We start from the raw sequence: 23,675 nt of genomic DNA, 5'->3' as shown, positions 1-23,675 counted from the left end.
AGCCTTTGCCTTCTCACGCAGGAAGTACCCCCTTGCACCGCGTCTCTTGCAGTTGCCAAGGCTTGTTTACATCTCCTCCAAGGGATCTTCAGGCAACATGTAGTTCCAGTCCCCAGCACTCCCTCCTGCAAAGCACAAACTCCTGTGTGGTTCTCCTGCGGCGTGGGATCCTTTTTTATAGTGCTGCGTGGGCTCCTACAGCGACTCGCGTCCCCGTCTTGTGGGACTCCTGCGGGTGCTGCCTCTGCTCCTGTTGACTCTCTGCGATGCAGAGGGTCCCCTGTGACTCCCACTCCAGCCCAAAAGTGTAGTTGGGTTCACCTTTGGGTCATTAGTGTCAACTGGGTAGGTGTAGAAACTCCCAAGACAGTTATTGTCTCACAGGGTGGCACTGGCCTTGTCACCCTAGCTGTTTGTCCCCTTAAAATGGGTAAATACAAGCAGCACATTTAGGTAAATGGTGTTGAGGCTGAGGCCTACAGGGACACAGATGCCAGTGTCACCATAGTCACTGAAAAGTTAGTATCACCGGCACAACACTTAATTGGTCACCAGTACCAAGTTACTGATGTGAATAACTCCACTCAGTCCCACCCCTTTGCTGTAATACACTTTAGCTGGGGTGGAGTTACTGGTACTAAACAGGTGGTAGTCTCACCTAACCTACCCATTGAGGGCCTCTTAGGGAATGACCTAGAGACCTCAGCCTGGGCTGAGGTAGAGTTTCTTGACCATGCAGCCATGCTGGGCATTCTTAAACATTTGCTCCCTTTAATCTCCAGGCAGAATAAATAAAGTAGGAAAGGAGCCCTGGAGCCTGGAATAATGGCCCAGGACATCCCTAAAAACAAAGGCAAGCAGGATACCAAATTGTTCACCACCCATCCTCCCACTAAGGATCTCATTCCTCTGAGGGAGGATGCCACGCCCCAGGGTGGAACCTGTACTACAGGAGCCAAAAGCTATCGTAGCTGAGCTCCCAGGAGTAAAAGTACCAGTCTGGAAGGAACCTAGGACAGAAAAGCAAATCTGCCCGGTCTTAGAAAACTTGGAGCAGCCCTCCCACCCTCACAGAGAAACTTTGGTGCAGCAACCCTGCACCAACCCTGAAGCCCCAGGAAAGCAATCCTGTCCTTCTGTAGAGCCTCTGGGACAGAAACCCTGTCCTGCTCTACCCCAGATAGGACAGCAAGCCTGTCCTCCTTTAGAGCCCTTAGGACCCTTACTCTGTCCTGCTCTAGCCCTGCTAAGGCAGCACACCTGTCTAGCTTTACAACCCTTAGGACAGCCACCCTGTCCTAACGTAGAGTCCCAGGGACAGTCATCCTGCCCTGCTCTATCACTTTTAGCACACCTTATAACAAAGCAGTATTTCTCAAAAGATTGAGGGCCCTGCAGGGCTGACTAGACTAACTGGTTCTCCCTGTGTACTTGATTTTTGAGACAGTAATGCCTGGTGATGGTGTGTATGGACACCCATGTAGCAGCCTAGTCGATATCCAACATTGGAACATCTTTTTTCAATGCCAGAGTGGTGACTTTGGCTCTGGTGGAATGGACCCAAAAACTTTTAGGAGGTTGTGTTTTTTTTTTTTTGCTAGTGCATAGCACTTTTTTTTTTTTTTTAATAAAATGTATGGGACAGTTAGACAAGGTGCACTCTTGGCTCGCCTTTCCTATCCCTTCTTAACGCTGAAAAAGTCTGGCCATTGATTTAGGGCTCTTTTGTGCTTTTGATGTAAAAGCTGAGAGATCTTTTTAGGTCCAGTCAGAGAACCTTTCCACCTCCTCAGAGGTGTGAGGCAGGGCGAAAAGCAGGGAGAATAACGGACTGCTTCACATGAAGGGGCAATAGCACTTTCAGCAAAAAGCAAGCAAGAGTACAAAGCACCAGTTTATCTGAAAAGAAGGTGGTACTGGCAGCTCCTGTAGCTTTATTTCATGGTGCACAGGCATAATTACATTGAGAAATACCATTCAGAGTGGCCGTAATCTCAGGGAACTGGTAACTGAAGAAGCACTCATAAATAGAAGTACATTGTAGCTAAGTTTTCTAGAGTAAAAGTAAACTCCAAAAGATTACCATTCTTAGTTTTCAAAGTTTTTCCATTTTTCTCTCACAATATTGATGACAGACATTCTATGAAACATTAGCACAGCAATATGTACTGATCGTTGAGGGTTACAGGACATCGAGCAATGGCAAATTGATTTTGACTGCTGTAAGAACCTTTTATACTTCTAAATATAGGGACGTTTGGATAACTATTGAAATGCCAATCTACTAAAGCTCTCTCTTTATTTCAATGTGTAGATTCAATTTTAACAAGATGTGATTATGAGACATGACATTTAAGGATTAAAAATAGTTTCCTGCTAACTGGACAAAGACAGTATAGTGTTGCTATTGTCATGTACGGAGTATGTATTGGAATACACTTCATCTGCATCATTTTATGAAGTGTACATAACATTAGTAGGGATCACTGATGTTATATATGCGTCAAGCCTTTAAATATTAAATAACATGATAATTTTTTATTGTATTTAACTGAATTGGTGAATCCATTTTAAACCTATTAAATGTTTTGTCTCGAGTAAAACAGCCCAGAAGACGTTTTTAGTGGAACAAAACACACTAGCGCTGAAGTAGTGTTAAAATAAAAGAATTGACCATCTCCTACTTCGAACTTTGACTCATCAATACTGTGACAGATAAATGAAAAACCCGAAAGAAGAAAGCTAATTGTCTAAAATGGACTTTTGCTGTAAAACTCAGCTCCGATTTACTTATACGTTTGAGTGCATTTTCTTTTCGTATTTTTGCCCACAAGGTGATTTCTGACAGTGCACAGGTAGCAAAGAACATTGCAGAAAGCCCATAAATGGGAATGAACCAAAGTGTTTAACTGACTTTAGGAAAAGAATTAGAGCACGAGATAAATGAATACCTTAGCTGCTCTCTGTTGGCCTAAGCAACTGTGCATGGGCCTTAAGTAGTGCACATTAATAAAATTAGGACCAAAATAAGTTCCCACTGAGGCATAATGAACAGTGCAGGAGGAACAAGTGCGAGGTCCTCCAAAAACACATTATACTTTGCGACTTGACTAATGAAGGACAATTATGCAAACATAGAAAGCCTAACCAGTAACCTATAAGAACGTCCACAGCAAAGCCGTTGCTAGGCACGAGACAGAACAAAACATTAGGCAATTTGGTCTGCAGAAGGTGAACTTGAAGGTCTCCACATCATTCCACAAACATCACCCAACAACCAAAACAAATACAGTCCGGTGCCTAGCTACAAGTATAACTAACTACTTTGACAGGCAAACTAAATCTGATCAGTAGGTGCCGCATCTCGATGTATGGAAATGTGGGTTAAGGATATTGGGTGCAGGACCCTGATCTGTTGGAGATAGCACAACAATTGCTCAGGCTCAACAGATGAAGGTACTATGCTTACATGGCCCAATCCTGAGCTATCAGGATGACTGTAGACTGGTCACTCCTAATCTTCAGAACTTGAAGCAGGAGATTCAGAGATGGAAAGGCACACAGGAGGTATACAATCAACTGTAAGCAGAATACATCTCCTTGGGAACTTCTTGGCTGGAACTCCAGTGCTCAATACTCTTGACTCAGCATGTTCTCAGTGGTGACGTATAGATCCAATCGGGGCATAACCCACGAACCAAGATGCCATCTGTGTTCTGGTTGGAGATCTTCAGAAATCAATGCAGGAGAAGCAGATGTGGTAAGGCATACACAGAAGCCTTCCCTTGGCATTTACCAAGCAAGCAAAAGTATTTGCAATCAGGGAGATCCCATCAACTTTAGGTTGATTCCTTCAACATCAGGTTCGACATGGTATGTCCTGGCACAGGATACATGAAACCACGCTGTCCTGCTTGTTACAGTCCTACTTGGCGGTCATGTTGTCAATTACAACCTGAATTGGCTTTCCTATAACTGAGGGATCCTGCCAGTTCGGAAGAAGGCTGACAATGGTACCATTGCTCTGTTGGGGACCAAAGGTACTTGACCTTTAGAATAAGGATGTAAGACTTTTTTATTTGAAGTATTTAACTTTTGTATTGCTCTTAATCTCCATTTTCAAAGTGCCTAAAAACTTAAGTGGTGTACTAATAACCCACCCCTGGCCCTTCAGGTCGGTGTCTAGTGACCTCAGGTGGTAACTAGCTGTTTTCAGCATCAGCGGGGTATGTTATCCTGATTTTGTTACTGGTTTATATTGTTCCGTCATCCCCTCCCTACCCGTTATCTGTCTGTGGCTTATTCTGTCCCTGTTGCCATTCCTCCGTCTAAGGAGCCGAGCGCCCGTTAGGTCGACATCTTTTTTCCACCCCAGGTCCCTCTAGAGCCGTCCTTTTGGTTACCTCTCTAGTCGACCCTCCTGCCCTTCAGGCCCCACAAAACAGGCATGATGCATTGGACGCGCAGCTTATTTTTAGAATAAGGATGTAAGACTTTTTTATTTGTTGTATTTAACTTTTAAATTGCTCTTAATCTCTATATTTAAAGTGCCTAAACTTAACTGGTGTACGAATAACCCACCCCCGGCCTCAGGTGGTAACTAGCTGTTTTCAGCATCGGTGTGGTCGGTTATCCTGATTTTGTTATGGGTTATATTGTTCCTAGACTCCTCCCTACCCGATATCTGCCTGTAGCTTATTCTGTCCCTGTAGCCACTCCTCCATCTAAGGAGCGAGCGCCCGTTAGGTCGACATCTTTTTTCCACCCCTGGGTCCTTCTAGAGCCGCCATTTTGATTAGCGCTCTAGTTGACCCTCCTGCCCTTCAGTCCCCATTAAACAGGCACGATGCAGAGGACACGCCTAAGGAAAGCCCGTCTGCGCCAGTGCGCGCCCAGGGGCCAGAATCTCTGGTCCAGCTACAGGAGAGGTAGTAACCTATTCCACTAATGTTTAACATACCCTTAGACATATTAGTGAGGAAGCTTGCCAACACTACTTTGACTTTGTAAATCCAGTAAGGTCATGTAGAAATTGTCACTGGCCCCTTCAGCTTGATCCTGTGACAGGACCACTGATTCAGGAGAAATAGACTAGCCTATGCCTCCTAATTGTGGGTCACTGGCGGCGCATAAACTTGACATCTGCCTTCTCCTTAATGAACTCTCACCAACAGCCATGTTCCTGACAAGAGACATGGCTTCATAGGGGATTATCTCTGGATGTGGTCTTTGCACTCCCCCAGGGTGACTTGATAAATAGGCTAGACAGAAGCACCTCTAGAGGTGGAGGAATTGCCATTATCTATAGGGAATCAGCAAAAGTTTCCTCTCAGCCTTTATCGCTTCCCGGATGCGAGAGTACTTTTTTTTACCTTTACCTTTAATCCCCACTATACATTCTCAGGGGCACTGATTTATCAGCCTCCAAGACCCTCCGATATTTTCATACAATCTCTCCCTGACCACATTTCAGATTTAATTTGTAAAAAACCAAACTTTACTCTAGTTGGTGATTTTAATATCCATGCAGATGACACTGACAATCCAGCTGCTAGATCCCTTCTTTGTGATCTAGCTGCTCTAGAACTAGTCCAATTAGTCGGTGGTCCTACACACGCTAAAGGCCACACCATTGGCCTGGTCTTTATTAACACAGCTGGGTTAACTTCCATGCCCCCTATTCCTCTGGTTTGGTCTGATCATTCTTTAAAAACACTTAACTTTAGGTCACTCCACAGCACAGAGACGGCACTTCTACCAGTCACTGAGGAAGCTAGAAGGCGACTTGACCAAGGTGGTGTGACAGCCATTGTTCTTCTTGACCTCAGCGCAGCTTTTGACACAGTTGATCATGGCAAACTTCTTTTGAGATTGGCGGAGCTCAGAATTACTAGCAGTGCCCTGGGATGGCTCTCCTCCTTTTTGGAGGGGAGGACCTTTCAGATACTGGTCCTGTCCTTTCTATTTAATCATCTATCGATCAACTGTGGGGTACCAAAGGGTTCCTCCTTTAGCCTCACGATATTCAATATTTATATGTTCTCACTCACAGAGATCGTGAAGCCTTATGGTCTTTCAATTTTGTCGTATGCAGACGACGCTCGGCTGGTAGATTCTCTTTACACTAATTCCAGCACCAATTGCTCTACACTCATGCCCTGCCAACAGGCAGTGACCAGATGGATGTCGGAATCCAAACTCAAGTTACATGAAGATAAAACTGAAATAATGGTATTGGGACAGTCCCCGCTTGGGGTTCTATTCTTCCATCCTGGACCCGATCAGGAATTTGCCTTCCCGAAAGGGAATATTAAGAGCCTCAGCGTCTGGCTTGACCCTCAGCTCACGATGGATTACCATGTAAAAAAGATCTCTCCAAGTTGTTTCAGTCTGCTTAGATTGTTGAGGAAGTACTCAGAATTTTGCCATTCGTAGCTAAAAGACTTATTGTTCAGGTCCTTATTGTATCCCGGCTGGATTATGGCAATGCACTGTACCTCGGCTCTACAAAGTACGTATGTAGGAAACTGCAGGTGGTTCAGAATGTCTCTGCTTGGCTCCTTTTAGACATACCTAGACATATGTCTGCTAAAGAGGCTACCTCCTCTCTTCACTGGCTTCCTGTGGCACAGCGCATAAAGTTCAAAGCTCTGTGCTATATTCACAGTCTACACAATAGAGGTCCTTCTCTGTTAAAGCCTTTAGCCTCCTTTCACACGCCTTCTAGGCAGCTTAAATCGTCAGCTGCACAAGTTAGAACTAAAATTGTAAAAATGGCCAGATTGAGGGGGGAGCTCTATAGCTTTTTTAGGAAGCAAATTATGGAATTCACTACCTCTCAGCCTTCGGCAGACCAGCCACGAGGTTTCCTTACATCAACTGCTTAAAACCTGGCTTTTTAGAGCTTAACTTTCATACTATATCCTGAAAATCCATATTCAGCACTGGGAGGCCTTCGGGTAGCCATGCGTTCTATGAATCACCATAACACATCTCTTCCTCTCCCAGAAGAATATACCACCCCAGAGGCAATGCATCTATTCCTGTTGCGAGATCTGTATGGGGAAAGAGAACTGTCTTGCAGGAGGTAAGATTGGTGTCAGACAGTCACTACTGAAGGGCCAGGGCCTGCTTCCTCCTAAATGTGGTGGCTGTCTAAAAGACCGCCATAATGACAAGACCAGTGCAGAAGGAAGTTCCACTACACGGGATGCATGTGCACAATGCACAAGGAAGAGGTCTCAGACCTGTCCTTGCTGGAACACAAGAGTGAGCCAAAACACCTGACTCATAACAAGAACGTTCCAGACTCACTCCTGGGATGGAAAAGCTTTGTGAATACCACAAGGGATGCCAAAAGGTACAACAGAAAACTAGAAGTGCTCTGAACCCACCACGAACTGCAGGAATCATTGCAAGGTGAGCACATTATTCAGTCCCCAGAAAAAGGGCAGAAAGAACCGGGGCCAAAGTAAACATTTTGAACTTGTCTTTCTGAAGGAATGTGCTCCTCTGCCCTTCTACACTTTAGGGACAAACTCGGTTTCCCCTACAAAAATGAAAGCATGATCTTAAATCTTCACAAACATAGGTGGGATATGAAGGCATGGATGTATCCTTGCTGAACAATTGCAGCATCCACTGACTCACAAGCTGGGCAGGAAAAATCATGTCATTTGCCACCAACACGCCACAAAAGAGATGTGTTGGCTACTCTAAGGGTTGTAAGGTTTGTCTCTGGCTATAGGTGAGACCCTAAGAGTATCCTCTCAATTTACTGTACTATTAGAGGGATTAATAGGCTAGAAATAGCAAATGCAAGAACAGGTCTTAGCACAAGTGTATTTGAAGCACTCAAATGCACAATTGGCATTCTTTAAAAAGAAAATCCTAGATCAAATAGCATGTCCATGAGCAATCCCTGCACATGCCCCAAACATCCTGTGACAAGGATCTGGGAACAATGCCTGGTCACAAAACTGGCGCCCAGGTCAACTCTCAAAACATTTTGCTGCATTCTGTCCATCTTCAATCATCCAAGAGAAGGCACTCCAGAATTAGTCAGGGACTGTCTGTAAGCGCCCACTGACTGTATCCCACAAGCCATGCGTGGGACACTGGAATTAAGGGACCTCAATTCCAAACTGGCAGGGCAAAAGACTCTTGCAGAACACATCAATGATCTTTAACTCTCTATCCAGCAGTACAGTGGAGAACGCATTGGGATTAACCTTGCTGGTGGAAGTCTCAATCACCAGCCTCTCTGGAGTTGTAGAGTTGCCTCAAAAAAAGTGGATCTCCTGCACTAAGCCTAGGACAACCAGCCACTGGGTGACTCACTGGGGGAGTTCTACATGGTTCATACAAAGCCACCATCAATGTTTCTGTCATAGTCTTATTACAAGGTAGTAATGTCTCTGAAGTAGCAGGCCTAGATTGCAATGTGTGTCAGTAAATTTGCCTTTGTCTCTAATAACTAAGTCCAACATTTCTGCTGCTCAGGGGGGAGCTCCTTGAGTCCATCTTACTCAGGGCACATATGTAAGGCACTGCCAATTATGTGGATTTAAATATAGGTCAGGATCTATGTAACAAAGGAGGAGCAAACTGTCAGCTTCACCATCGTCAGCTTTGTTGTGTGCAACATTTTGCATTCCTTGAGTGCATCAAAATCCAATACTAACCACGCTTACAACCACTAATACTGACACTGAGGTATAGGTTGGAGATCATTCAGAGATGGAAACTCCAGCTTGGTAATTTCATAGAGACAGACCTTGTGATGGCAGACAGCTCTGGATCAGGAATGGGTGCTGGAATCTGATCGGTTGTGGTCTCTGCATCACGTCTAGGCAGTTGGAACCAAAGAATTTCCCAGTAGAGGAGCGGAAGCATGGTTTAGCACCAATGGGAAGCCAGGTGGAGGCCCAACAGCGTCAGTGAGGCTGTGGTCAGACCCAGAGAGCAAACCAAACTCAAGGCCCCTGCAGCTCAGTGGGGCCTAGATCCCTAAAGATCTCTATTTGTTGCAGAGGTAGATTCCGGCCTGGTGCACTCGGGGAAACTAGAGTTGGACAATGGCAGCGGAGTAGAATCACTGGAGGGCTGTAGGAAAGTACCATGTTGCCTGGCATGTTACCCCCATATTTCACTGTATAAATGCTGTTTTAGTCTATGTGTCACTGAGTCACTAGTGACTAAATTTACCAATTCACATTGGCATACTGGTACACCCATATAATTCCCTAGTATATGGTACTGAGGTATCCAGGGTATTGGGGTTCCAGGAGATCCCTAAGGGCTGCTGCATTTCTTTTGCCACCCATAGGGAGCTCTGACAATTCTTACACAGGCCTGCCACTGCAGCCTGCGTGAAATAACATCCACGTTATTTCACAGCCATTTACCACTGCACTTAAGTAACTTATAAGTCACCTATATGTCTAACCTTCACCTGGTGAAGGTTGGGTGCAAAGTTACTTAGTGTGTGGGCACCCTGGCACTAGCCAAGGTGCCCCCACATTGTTCAGGGCAAATTCCCAGGACTTTGTGAGTGCGGGGACACCATTACACACGTGCACTGTACATAGGTCACTACCTATGTACAGCGTCACAATGGTAACTCCGAACATGGCCATGTAACATGTCTAAGATCATGGAATTGTCCCCCCAATGGCATTCTGGCATTGGGGGACAATTCCATGATCCCCCGGGTCTCTAGCACAGAACCCGGGTTCTGCCAAACTGCCTTTCCGGGGTCTCCACTGCAGCTGCTGCCAACCCCTCAGACAGGTTTCTGCCCTCCTGGGGTCCAGGCAGCCCTGGCCCAGGAAGGCAGAACAAAGGACTTCCTCTGAGAGAGGGTGTAACACCCTCTCCCTTTGGAAATAGGTGTGAAGGCTGGGGAGGAGTAGCCTCCTCCAGCCTCTGGAAAGGCTTTGATGGGCACAGATGGTGCCCATCTCTGCATAAGCCAGTCTACACCGGTTCAGGGATCCCCCAAGCCCTGCTCTGGCACGAAACTGGACAAAGGCCCAGAGCTCCTCCATTGTGTCCCAGATCTCTGCCATCTTGGAAACAGAGGTGTTTGTGGCACACTGGACTGCTCCGAGTGGCCAGTGCCAGCAGGTGATGTCAGAGGCTCCTTCTGATAGGCTCTTACCTCTCTTGGTAGCCATCCTCCTTCCTAGGTATCCAAACCTCCTTTTCTGGCTATTTAGGGTCTCTGCTTTGAGGATCTCACCAGATAACGAATGCAAGAGCTCACCAGTGTTCCTCTGCATCTCCCTCTTCACCTTCTGCCAAAGGATCGACCGCTGATTGCTCAGGACGCCTGCAAAACCGCAACAAAGTAGCGAGATGACTACTAGCAACCTTGTATCGCTTCATCTTGCCGGCTTTCTCAACTGTTTCCAGGTGGTGCATGCTCAGGGGTTAGCCTGCCTCCTTTCTGCACCAGGAGCTCTGAAGAAATCTCCCGTGGGTCGACGGAATCTTCCCCCTGCAACCGCAGGCAACAAACAACTGCATCACCAGTCCTCTGGGTCCCCTCTCAGCAAGATGAGCGTGGTCGCTGGAACTCAGCAACTCTGTCTAAGTGACTCCCACAGTCCAGTGACTCTTCAGTCCAAGTTTGGTGGAGGTAAGACCTTGCCTCCCCACGCTAGACTGCATTGCTGGGTACCGCGTGATTTGCAGCTGCTCCGGCTCCTGTGCACTCTTCCAGGATTTCCTTTGTGCACAGCCAAGCCTGGGTCCACGACACTAACCTGCAGTGCACAACCTTCTGAGTTGTCATCCGGCGTCGTGGGACTCCCTTTTGTGACTTCGGGTGGACTCCGGTTCACTTTTCTTCTAAGAGCCTGTTCAGGTACTTCTGCGGGTGCTGCCTGCTTCTGTGAGGGCTCCCTGACTTTCTGGGCGCCCCCTTTGTCTACTCATCCAAGTGGCGACATCCTGGTCCCTCCTGGGCCACAGCAGCATCCAAAAACCCTAACCGTGGCCCTTGCACCTAGCAAGGCTTGTTTGTGGTCTTTCTGCGTGGGAACACCTCTGCAAGCTTCTTCACGACGTGGGACATCCATCCTCCAAAGGGGAAGTTCCTAGTCCTCTTCGTTCTTGCAGAACACCAAGCTTCTTCCAACAGGTGGCAGCTTCCTTGCACCCTCAGCTGGCATTTCTTGGGCTCCTGCCCACTCTCAACACTGTCGCAACTCTTGGACTTGGTCCCCTTGTCTTACAGGTACTCAGGTCCGGAAATCCACTGTTGTTGCATTGCTGGTGTTTGTTCTTCCTGCAGAATACCCCTATCACGACTTCTGTGCTCTCTGGGGGTAGTAGGTGCACTTTACACCTACCTTTCAGGGTCTTGGGGTGGGCTATTTCTCTAACCCTCACTGTTTTCTCTCAGTCCCAGCGACCCTCTACAAGCTCACATAGGTTTGGGGTCCATTCGTGGTTCGCATTCCACTTTTGGAGTATATGGTTTGTGTTGCCCCTATAGCTATGTGCTCCTATTGCAATCTACTGTAACTTTACATTGCTTGCATTACTTCCTTTTGCTATTACCTGCATAATTTTGGTTTGTGTACATATATCTTGTGTATATATCTTATCCTCATACTGAGGGTACTCACTGAGATACTTTTGGCATATTGTCATAAAAATAAAGTACCTTTATTTTTAGTATATCTGTTTATTATGTTTTCTTATGATATTGTGCATAGGACACCAGTGGTATAGTAGGAGCTTTACATGTCTCCTAGTTCAGCCTAAGCTGCTTTGCCATAGCTACCTTCTATCAGCCTAAGCTGCTAGAAACACCTCTTCTACACTAATAAGGGATAACTGGACCTGGCACAGGGTGTAAGTACCTCTGGTACCCACTACAAGCCAGGCCAGCCTCCTACAAGGGCCAAATGTACAACTTCTGCCTAAAATGGGAGAAGTGAGACTGGGACCAATTCCACTTGTGGAACTAGTCAGAAGTTCTCAGAAGATGGAGACCTGGACCATAAGCAGACCTGCAGCTTGGAGCTGGATCAGGTCTGATGTTTGGAACAAAATGCCCTTGCTTTCTTCCTGCTCTGTGACACACAGCTTTGCCTCACTCCCCTGATAGCTTTTGGGAGCACCAGGGAACATTTACAGCATAACTTCCAGTTGTAACTTAAAATCTTGCCCTACAGGCAAGCAATGTGTGGATCTGTGGCCTAGATCTACTTCCTGCAGTTGCAGCATATAATGATGCCTGTGGTGTTTGGAGGGGGCATGTCTGCAATTCAAAGGAGATCGTGAGGCCATCTGGAGGAAGACCACAATGACAGTGTCCTCTCGACACCCTTTTCTCCTCCCATTTCACCACTCCAAGGTCCCTATAACGCCTTCCTCTTTTGGTTGCAGAGTGGGACTAGAAATAGAACAAATTCAAGGCTGTTGGGGGGATAGGAGCTACTGTGGATAATACTGGTTTATGGCATGTATTACTGGTTCAATCAATGAAACAGTTGAAGATAAAACCAAATAGATCATAAATCTTACCTGTTTTGATTTCCAGACCTCCAAGACTGGCATTCCAGCAATGATTGAGTTGGGATCTTCTTGAGCTGCTGAATTAACTGTATCATTTGCACCAATTACCAGGACCAAATCAGTTTCTGTACAAAGAAAAGAAAAGCAATAAATGCACATATATAAAACTAGTTATCTATAAGGGTTAATTTCTGCCCTTATTTAACTGGACAGTTCCCTTTTCTATGCCAACCTTTCTGATCCTGAACCGCTTTTACTCATCTTGCCACTTCCCCCTTATGCAGTGTACTCTCTTCCTGGCTCTCTCAAAGACATATGCTCACCGGCGGGGTGGGGTGGGTCCCCTTTACCTGTGCTCAGGTCGCTTTCCTTGGCAAAGGAGACGAGCAAAGTACCAGTCAGAGGCCCGAATACTTTACATATACTGCATTTGCAAGACTATAGTGGTGCTACTGTGCATTAATGTTAGAAAGATCAATCAATAACTGTGCCTTAGAATATCACAGGGAAGAGCTGTACATTGTGTTTTTGGGAGGTAGGCAAGTGGAGCCTAAACTCAAGAATAAATCATTAAAAAGGGCCCTGTGCAGTAACTGCCTCGCTTCTGTGCAATGACGGGAGCAGCAGTGATTTCAGCTGGCTGCACTCCTCTGTTCTATCACAGAAGACCCCACAGGGGGAAAAAATCCATGATAATAAAAGACCCCCAGGATCGGGGAATCAAGAAGTTAAGTAGTGTTCGCACAAAAACCCTGTAGCTTCATGTCTAGTCTTGTTGGATAGGACATCAGGATGCACAGAACTCGTGCATTCTAATGACTTCACATATGGGAACAAACTTTGGAATCTTCACACTTTACATGGAGTTCCAAATGCCCCAAATCTGCTACGTGGACATGATTAAAAATGTGCTCGAACGCACTGCAAGCTCTGGACGTTTCGCACTTGAAGTTTAATAAAGTCAAGACAGTGTAACAATGATGTACTGCTTCAAAGGAAGGATCAGGATACAACTGCGGACATTTTACACCCATATTTTAATTTACACTTTTTTTGATTTTATAAAAACCACTGGTAAGATGTATTACAAGCTAAATTACATCCTCCTCAATAAATTTAGATTTTTGCCCCGTTCTTTTAGTTTTTCAAGTCTTTCTTCAGAACTTACCACCAACCTATGGCAAGCATGTAAAATCAGTCAATCATCAAGGGGCAGCCTATTAATAAAGTGACACTTTTTATTTTGCGATATTTTAGATGTTTAACTTAGCTCCAATGAGCAGTGAGGTGCTTTACAGGTAGCATCAGCAGCCCTTAGGACACAAGATGCAGTACATTAAGCAGTACTGTGTGTGTTGAGTCCAGTTGAAACCAGATTACTGAATCCAGGATCTAATGTGAAAGACGCAGAAGTTATTATTTTAGAATTATTATTTTATTATGTAGACGTTTATTCCTAGATGTGTGAAATCACAATACAAATCAATGAAGGATGAAATCACTAATACATAATCAAGAATGACCATAAAAAAATCTAATATTATAAAAGGTGCATTTTAATGCAAGTCGAAAGCATTGAAGAGTTTGCTCTCTGTAATAAACAGCATGTGTGTAGGCCTAGACTTCAGATAGAAAAAAAAGTTCGCTGGATCTCGCTGGTTTATCGCGGTTGTCAATCCATTTCTGTCAACACACTATACAATGCAAGTACAGGATTGCAGCTCTCTGCAGATCAAGCCAAAATTAAATCGGGAGATGGGGGAAGGGAGGGAGGTGAAAAGTGTGTTTGGGTCCTCTAATTTCCAGGCATATACCATATTCCTCTGTATCTGATTTCCCTCAAGGACCACATTTTTTAAGGAGTGTTTTGTCCATTCTTCAAGGTATATGTTGCAAGAGCAGCCAATGGTCGCTGGAACCCTACATGTGCCTAATTAATGTTCATTAGATCATTTGGTTAATATACAGGTCTTACCTTGGCCGGATCTAGCTTTGGTGAAAAATGGTTTGCAGTGAGGTGTTATGCCGCTAAATCACTCAACAATATACTAAGGTGCTAAGCGCTATAAAGTATGCTTGGTGTACGCTAGACAACTGGGATGAGATGGCTACTCAGTTCTGCCACCCTTTGAACCTAAGGCCCAACTAGGCTAAAGACGATGATGATTCAATATGTTTAACAACGGAGTGAAAGAGGATTTGTTTAAAGCACTCAAACATTTGTATTCACAATGGAAATTGGTCTATAGTACTGAACGTATTACTTTAGTCCACAAAGACTTGCCACCCAGAACGCAATGTCCACCACACTGTGAAACATGGCCATCCCATTTTGGAATTAACGAGTTAAATTTGTCAAATACGATCATGGTGAATACTGTTGTATTTGCATTGATAAAATCTTGTAATAGGCCCTCACAGATGACTGATTTATTAATACATGCACTCAGAGGGCACCCTAGAGGTGCCACCTCAAACCCTACCTAATACCCATGTGCGGACTGACTAGTTTGAGCCAGCCTGCCACCACCAGACACGAGTCTGACCATCCGGGTGAGGGCTTTTGCTCTCAAGCGGTCCACCACAAAGCCTGCTCTGGGAGAGGTATTATACATCCCAACCAAAAGGATGACCTGCAAATCTGCATTCCAAGGAAGGGGGCTTCAAAGATATCTGCCACCGTTGGTATGCAGATCTGGCTTCTGCCACAATGGAGATGCCAACCCCCCTGCCCCAGGGACCATTTGCCACTTGGACAGGCAGGAAATGTAGTATTCAGGGAGGTGTGTCTACCCCTCAGGTCAGTCCCACCCCTGAGGTGCGTTGCCTGAAGTGGACACAACTTTTAAAAAGCTGCCATCTTGTTGTTGGCACATTTAGGAACTCTGAGACAGGATTACACCCACTTCCCACAAGAAGTGGTCATGTAGGGGTGTAGTGACCCCCAGGGGCTATTATCCCATCGGCTACTACCCTACACTCCCCTAAACGTCCCTAAATGCAGTATTTAGGGGAGCCAGTGGCACCAGGAAATCAGATTCCTGCTGACCTACGAAGGACACTGAAGAGCCACGAAAGCAAAGCAAAAAGCATCTGACCTGGACTCAGCCCTGCCGGCCTGTATGCTGCTCCTGCCAAATTGCACCAAAGTTGTCTTGTCCTGCAGCTGCTGTACCCTCGAGCCTGGGAGGACTGCCTGCCTTCTTCAAAGACCCAGGAACTCCAGTGAAGAGCCAAGCTGCTTCCCTGCATCTGCAGGCACCCCAAGACAACCTGTGAGGACTCTGGACCACCAAAAACCTGACACCCAGAAGCACCACTGCACCCGTGCAGGACAGCTTGAGTCAAAGTGGACCTGCGGTGCCAGAGCGAGTCCCAAGCCCTCCAGAGATGAAGTCCACGCAAGCCCCCTCAACCGTGAGTGCCCGGGTGGAGAAAACATGATGTCTCGGGACACCTCTTAACCAGTCGCCCCTGACCTGTGGAGAAGCGGACTGAAGGTGTTCCCACATCCTCGGACATCTGCAGATTGAAACCCCCTACACTTATAAATTATTATTCTTATAGGTTTTTTCAAAATATGCACATTAGTACCCATACGTATAAACTGTGCAGAATCTACATAAAAGTTAAGAAAAAAGCACAAGCGCTCTAAAGTAACTTGGGAGAATTCCCAGCTTATGACAAAAATGAATCTATTTCTCATTCACTCACCTGGGAAATCTTCGTTAATCTCCTCCATTTCTAGCACAATGTCATAGGGCACACCAGCCTCAGCCAAAAGAACATTCAGCTGGCCAGGCATGCGACCAGCAACAGGATGAATTCCAAACCTAAAAACAAGCAACAGCATTAACGCATGTAGTTTTTTTGTTATATTATAGAGTTTTAAATATGTTGAGCAGAGCTACTTACATAAAAAAGCAGATTACAAAAAAGTAAAACATTAGACACACTGCCAATATACAGACTTAAGAAGTTAGTCTCGGTCCCATAATAGAGCAACTAAGATAAATACAAACCATGCGAGGTGAGGTAGGAGGGGTAGCCCTTGGCAGCAGGATACTGTATCCTTATGTGTGTCAGTGTAGTCTGTCTGTGTGTGGATGACAGAATATATGTAGAGGTGGGAACTTTGCCCATAATAAAGTATCCCTTTAGAAGGGGTGGGTTACAGAGAAATTTGGTAAAGCTCTGTCTGAACGAAGAAGTCTTAAGGAACTCCAGTGTGGTCTTATGCAAAATGTGGACAGCAACAGTGTATTGGGGGAGGTGACACATCGGTATCAAGGTAAAGTTACCAAAGAGAATTGTGGAAATGGGGCCAGGAAAGAGCAGTAGGTGTAGGTGCAGCGGAAGATATCAATTCTCACACAAAATACTAAATTATAACAAACATTTGCAATGCAACGGGTCTCAAATTTGCTCGAGTTAGAGCTATTAGCGTTGTAAACTCCTAACTGGACTTTTTTTGCCACACAAATTAAAAGAAAAAAACAAAGCGCTGAAATTTAAAACGGGAAAACAGAGTGCGATTGTGCTATGTAAACCCCAGCGCAATCGTGCTGCGTGGAAAATAAAAAGATAAAGTAGTCCGGAAACCATGCTGAATACATGGAGCCTTGTATGTTTTCAGTAGTTTACCGGTGCTGTGTAAGTGGGCTAAACACCGGAAAAGGAATGATGTATGAATGAAAGCAAGCAGGTTTTAAAAGGCAAGCCCACGAATCAATGAAAGTGACTGACGTGACATGGGCGTGGTTAGAAGCCCAAAGAGAGATTACTGCAGGGGATGAAGCAGTTTGCGCTCCCCCCTAAAAAGGGGGGTAGAAAGGAGTATAATGAACATCGGTGAAAGAGCAAGTCGCTAGGGTTAACTGCTGGAAAAATTGCCAGGGTGTGAAAGTGTTTGGGGTTAGCTGCTACTAATAGGAAACAGTGGACAATTCCCATCTGATGGAAATGGACGTTTTAAGGCATGGCCATAGTGGGCCCCAAACCTTTCAAATGGACGTGTGTTAAAGATATTAGGACAAATGAAATCCCTGTCTTAAGAACATTTTTCATAAAAATTTGCTTCTTTTTCTAATCTGACAACAGAGTAGGCATAACTGAAGGTTGGGGGCCAGATTTACTAAGGATCTGAGCTTGGGCAAAACACTGCAAAACAGTGCAAACTCCTGCAATAGTATTTACTTTCCAAAACAAAGGGTGTTTTGTGCTGGAGATTTGACTTTCTCAATGCACACAGCGCTCTGTGCTGCTTTTGACCACTCTACATCAATGGGGATTTACTTGGGCAGATTAGATCAAGTGCCCATAGTTCTTGAACCAAGACAGATACTAAAATAACCCCATCAGGCTTTGCGTGAAAATTACACACAATGCATGTGTGCTGCGCAATGTACGCAGGACATATACAACATACAGAATGCTTAAGAATTTGTCTAGGCATATGATTTTGTATTGAAGGGTGTGCTTCCAGTACAAATCCTATGCCTAGACAATACTCGCACACCTCTGTATTATAGAGCAAAGGTTGTGTGGGACACACGCCAGCTTGTTTGTGCGCCAGTGAAGGGGTAGAGAGCAGCACCAGGCCATATTAAAAAAATATAGCTCAGTGCTTCTTTCCCCCACCTTTACGCTACACAACACAGCAACTTTGGTTGCAGCATGGCACTACATTAAAAAATAATAAATCTTCCCTTTAATGCGCATGTCTGGCACACCCAGCCTTAATCCTTGCACTTGCATGTAGTCAGTAGCAATTACATTAAAAAATAATCTTTCTGTGAAATTTCACTCTCCTAACTTCACCTGATTTCTTCTACCTTACCCCTATATTAACCTTGCTCCCTACATATAATTCTCTATGTATCTTGACCTTCTCTCTGATTGTCCCAGCTCTGTATCTCCCAACTCTTGACAATATGCAAATTTACCTCATTCAACTTAAATTCTTTCTACCTCTGGTATATGGACCCTTGCCCCTATATGACTCTCTCCACCTACATCTATATCTATCATTCTCAATCCCCTCTTTACTGCAACTCTACCTCATTCCATAATCTGTAACTCATCTTTTTCAATCTGACATCCCTGTATATCTCCTCCATCTACCTCACTTCTCACACGTCATCTCTATATTTACCTCAACAATTAATCTCTTCATGTATCTAGTACTGGATTGTTCTCTTTACGTCTCTCAGCCCTTTCTTTACATCATCAATCTCCCTCACCTCTTTCTAATTTCTCTACCTACCTTATATCTCTTACTAGTTCACCTCCTTCTACCCCACCACAAACTAACCTCTCACTTTACCCCACTATTAGTTCACTACTTCAACACCCCACATCTCTTTCACTCGTATCTATTCCCTTTCACTTGTTCCATCTATTCCCTTTGCCTTTCTAAATAGCTTACTCCTTTTCTGGCTACCTCTGTTTCTCTATCTCCATCCCCTTTTTGCTATCATTGCCCCCATCAGAAAACAGATCTCTCTCTGAACATTTCAACTGACGCCTGATGCTTCAACTGTGTCTTTCAAATTCTTTTTATATAGATATCTCTACCTCATCATCACTTCCCTATCACAAATCGTTACCTCTCTATAAACCTTATCTTACTTTCTCTACTTCATGTATGTCTCTCAACTGTCTTAAGCTCAACACCTCATTTATCTTTCTACTCTTCACCCCTCCCTTCTACCTTTCTCTCTTGTGCTACTCCTTAATTGACCCGTTACCTCCTCATTTTGACCACCTTGGATCTTTGTTTTTCCTAAAGTCTCTCCATCTACCTCTCCTTACCTTTACCTCTCTAATGTACTTCTTTGTCTGCATTATCTCTCTATCAGCCACACCCATGGACCCTTGGGGCACTATACTCCTCTGACTCATTACATTTCCTTTTCGCTACCTCAATTTCCCTCTACTACATTCTAAAACCTTAATATTTTTCTACCTCCTCTTCCTATATTTCTTTATCTTTTCTTCGGGTACCTCAGTTCTCTCTACATATTTTAGTTCTCCCCTTACCTGACATATCTTTCTAAATCATCTATATCCCTCCTTCGAATTCATGTTTCATGCAATACTGTCCTCTATGTCCCGAACCAACACCTGTATCCTGTCACATCCCATTTATTTTACTCAGCCGGGTAACTTTCTAGCCAGAGAAGAGGCAGAAGGCAAGTGAAAATAAGTTATGATCAAATTAATACAATGGAATGGTGAACATTTTCAGAACAGGTTTTGATTTTTCACTATTTGAGAAAGAACGCCAGTAGTGAAGGGGTATTTGCAGTTACATACAGTCAACAACTATGCTACAATTTCAAGGTCTATGTACGTATGTCTAGTTTTAATATTATGCATGAGTCCACAGTCTCAAAGGTCACTCTTAACATATTTGCTCCCACAAAGGGAGTAACAAACTGATTAGACACCGAGTTCCTCATAAAACTTTGCAAAAAAAAAAAAAACAAAAAAACGAAACCCAAATTTAATAAATACCCAAATTAAAAAAATGACTATCAAATCGTGGTCGATCTTTTGTTTGGACAATTTGGGCTGACAGACACCAGGCAGCTTGAGCTATCTACTGTTTCTGTGTGGCCCCGATTCAGAAGGCTGATTATGTAATTCTTGGCAACACAAGAGCTTGATTACATCAAAAAGGGTAATGGAAAATGTCACTTACCCAGTGTACATCTGTTCGTGGCATGAGACGCTGCAGATTCACATGCTGTGCATTATCCTGCCATCTAGTGTTGAGCTCGGAGTGTTACAAGTTGTTTTTCTTCAAAGAAGTCTTTTCGAGTTACGAGACCGAGGGACTCCTCTCTTTCGGCTCCATTGCGCATGGGCATCGACTCCATCTTAGATGGTTTTCCCCGCAGAGGGTGAGGTAGGAGTTGTGAATATACTAGATGTGCCCATGCAATGGAGTAGGTATGTATGTACATAATGTGTATTAAAATAATCTTTATTTACAAATTTACAATTTTCATTCAACTAATAACGGCTACAGGCTCCCGGGGAGGTGGGAGGGCGCATGTGAATCTGCAGCTTCTCATGCCACGAACAGATGTACACTGGGTAAGTGACATTTTCCGTTCGGTGGCATGTGTAGCTGCAGATGCACATGCTGTGCATAGACTAATAAGCAGTAACTCCCCAAAAGTGGTGGCTTAGCCTGTAGGAGTTGAAGTTGTCTGAAATAATGTTCTTTATACAGCCTGTCCTACTGTGGCTTGTTGTGTTGCTAACACATCTACACAGTAATGCTTAGTGAATGTATGAGGCGTAGACCAGGTGGCTGCCTTACAAATTTCTGTCATAGGTATATTCCCCAGAAAAGCCATTGTGGCGCCTTTTTTCCTAGTGGAATGCGCTCTTGGTGTAATAGGTAGATCTCTTTTTGCTTTAATATAGCAAGTTTGAATACATTTAACTATCCATCTGGCAATGCCTTGTTTGGATATAGGATTACCTGCATGAGGTTTTTGGAAAGCTACGAACAATTGTTTTGTTTTCCGAAATAGTTTTGTTCTGTCAATGTAATACATTAGTGCTCTCTTTATGTCTAATGTATGTAAGGCTCTTTCAGCTACTGAGTCTGGTTGTGGAAAGAAGACTGAGAGTTCCACTGTTTGGTTTAGGTGGAATGGCAATATGACCTTTGGTAGGAACATGGGATTTGTACGAAGAACCACTTTATGTTTATGTATTTGTATAAAGGGTTTTTGTATAGTAAATGCTTTATCTCACTTACTCTTCGAAGTGATGTGATAGCTATTAGAAAGGCTACTTTCCAAGTTAAGTATTGCATTTCACAAGAGTTCATGGGTTCGAATGGTGGTCCCATGAGTCGTGATAACACAATATTAAGGTTCCACGAAGGTACTGGTGGTGGTCTTGGGGGTATGATTCTTTTTAGTCCCTCCATAAATGCTTTGATGACTGGTATTCTAAAAAGCGATGTTGTATGTGTAATCTGCAGATATGCAGATATTGCTTTGAGATGTATTTTAATTGAAGAGAATGCTAGCTTAGACTTTTGTAAGTGTAATAAGTAGCTTACAATGTCCTTTGCGGAAGCATTTAGTGGTTGAATCTGATTAGTGTGGCAGTAGTAAACAAATCTTTTCCATTTGTTTGCGTAATAATCTCTTGTAGTAGGTTTTCTAGCTTGTTTAATGACCGCCATACATTCTTGTGTAAGGTTTAAGTGTCCAAATTCTAAGACTTCAGGAGCCAGATTGCTAGATTGAGCGATGCTGGATTCTGGTGTCTGATTTGTTGTTTGTGTTGAGTTAACAGATCTGGCCTGTTTGGTAATTTGAGTTGCGGTACCACTGATAAGTCCTGCAGTGTTGTGTACCACGGTTGGCGAGCCCAGGTTGGTGCTATGAGTATTAGTTTGAGTTTGTCTTGACTTAGTTTGTTGACCAGATAAGGAATGAGTGTGAGAGGGGGAAAAGCATAAGCAAATATCCCTGACCAACTGATCCATAGTGCATTGCCCTTGGATTGAGGGTGTGGGTACCTGGACGCGAAGTTTTGGCATTTTGCTTTTTCTTTTGTTGCGAATAGGTCTATGTTTGGTGTTCCCCAGCGAAGGAAGTGATCCTGTAGGATATGGGGATGAATTTCCCATTCGTGAGTTTGCTGGTGATCTCGACTGAGATTGTCGGCTAACTGGTTCTGAATGCCTGGGATGTATTGTGCTATTAGGCGGTTGTGAATTGCCCAATGCCAATTTTTTTGTGCTAAGAGACACAGTTGTGACGAGTGGGTCCCTCCTTGTTTGTTGAGATAATACATTGTTGTCATGTTGTCGGTTTTGACAAGGATGTGTTTGTGGGCTATTAGTGGTTAAAATGTTTTTAATGCTAGGAACACTGCCAGCAGTTCTAAATGATTTATGTGGAGTTGTTTTTGTTGATTGTCCCATTGTCCCTGTATGCTGTGCTTGTTGAGGTGTGCTCCCCATCATGGAAGCATCTGTTGTGATCACATCTTGAGGTACTGGGTCCTGGAATGGCCGCCCTTGGTTTAAATTTATAGGGTTCCACCATTGAAGCGAGAAGTGCGTCTGGCGGTCTATCAACACTAGATCTTGGAGTTGACCCTGTGCTTGTGTCCATTGTTTTGCTAGGCACTGTTGTAAGGATCACATGTGTAATCTCGTGTTTGAGACAATGGCTATGCATGAAGACATCATGCCTAGAAGTTTCATTACAAACCTTACTGGGTAGTGTTGGTTTGGCTGTATGCTTGATGTTATATTTTGGAACGCTTGGAACCTTTGTGGACTTGGAGTGGCAATCGCTTTTTGTGTGTTGAGTGTTGCTCCTAAGTATTGTTGTATTTGGGATGGCTGCAGATGTGATTTCTGGTAATTTATAGAAAACCCTAGTTTGTGTAGAGTTTCTATAACGTACTGCGTGTGAAGAAGACACTGTTGTTGAGTGTTGGTTTTTATTAGCCAGTCGTCTAAGTATGGGAATACGTGCATGTGCTGTCTCCTTATGTGAGCGGCTACTACTGCAAGGCATTTTGTGAATACCCTTGGAGCGGTTATCCCGAACGGTAACACTTTGAATTGATAGTGTACGCCGTGTATTACAAACCTTAAGTATTTTCTGTGAGAAGGATGGATGGGTATGTGAAAGTAGGCATCCTTGAGATCTAATGTTGACATGTAGTCCTCCTTTTTTAAGTAAGGGAACCACGTCTTGAAGTGTTACCATGTGGAAGTGACCCGACTTCATGAAGAGATTCAGTGTTCTGAGGTCTAATATAGGTCTTAACGTTTTGTCCTTCTTTGGAATTAGGAAATATAGTGAGTAGACGCCTGTTCCTTTCTGATGGTTGGGTACTAAACTCTAATGCTTGTTTTTGTAATAATGCTTGGACTTCTAGTTGTAATAGGTCTAAGTGTTGTTTGGACATATTGTGTGCTCTTGGGGGCACATCTGGCAGGAAATTTGTGAATTCTATGCAATAACCATGTTAGATAATGGCTAGGACCCATGCGTCCGTAGTAATGTGTGTCCAGTTTTGATAGTATGCGGTAAGTCTCCCCCCCACTGGTGTTAAGTGTTGAGGTTTTGTGACATTGAAGTCACTGTTTG

General features: G+C 44.2%; 1 protein-coding gene across 2 annotated transcripts in view; it reads right to left on the bottom strand.

Annotated features, from left to right (window-relative positions):
• The window catches only part of NNT (nicotinamide nucleotide transhydrogenase), a 293,073-nt gene that overhangs the window by 24,766 nt on the left and 244,632 nt on the right, over window positions 1–23,675 (bottom strand). For both annotated transcript variants that reach the window (XM_069221538.1, XM_069221543.1), the window contains exons 20-21: window positions 16,246–16,364; window positions 12,541–12,656 (exon numbers count right to left, since the gene is read on the bottom strand). In XM_069221538.1, coding sequence (XP_069077639.1) covers window positions 12,541–12,656; window positions 16,246–16,364 — 235 coding nt within the window. The remainder of the gene's footprint in view (window positions 1–12,540; window positions 12,657–16,245; window positions 16,365–23,675) is intronic.

Source organism: Pleurodeles waltl, chromosome 1_1, assembly GCF_031143425.1.
Source record: "Pleurodeles waltl isolate 20211129_DDA chromosome 1_1, aPleWal1.hap1.20221129, whole genome shotgun sequence".
Taxonomy (NCBI): Eukaryota; Metazoa; Chordata; class Amphibia; order Caudata; family Salamandridae; genus Pleurodeles; species Pleurodeles waltl.
This window is presented reverse-complemented; position numbering and strand designations above follow the sequence as displayed.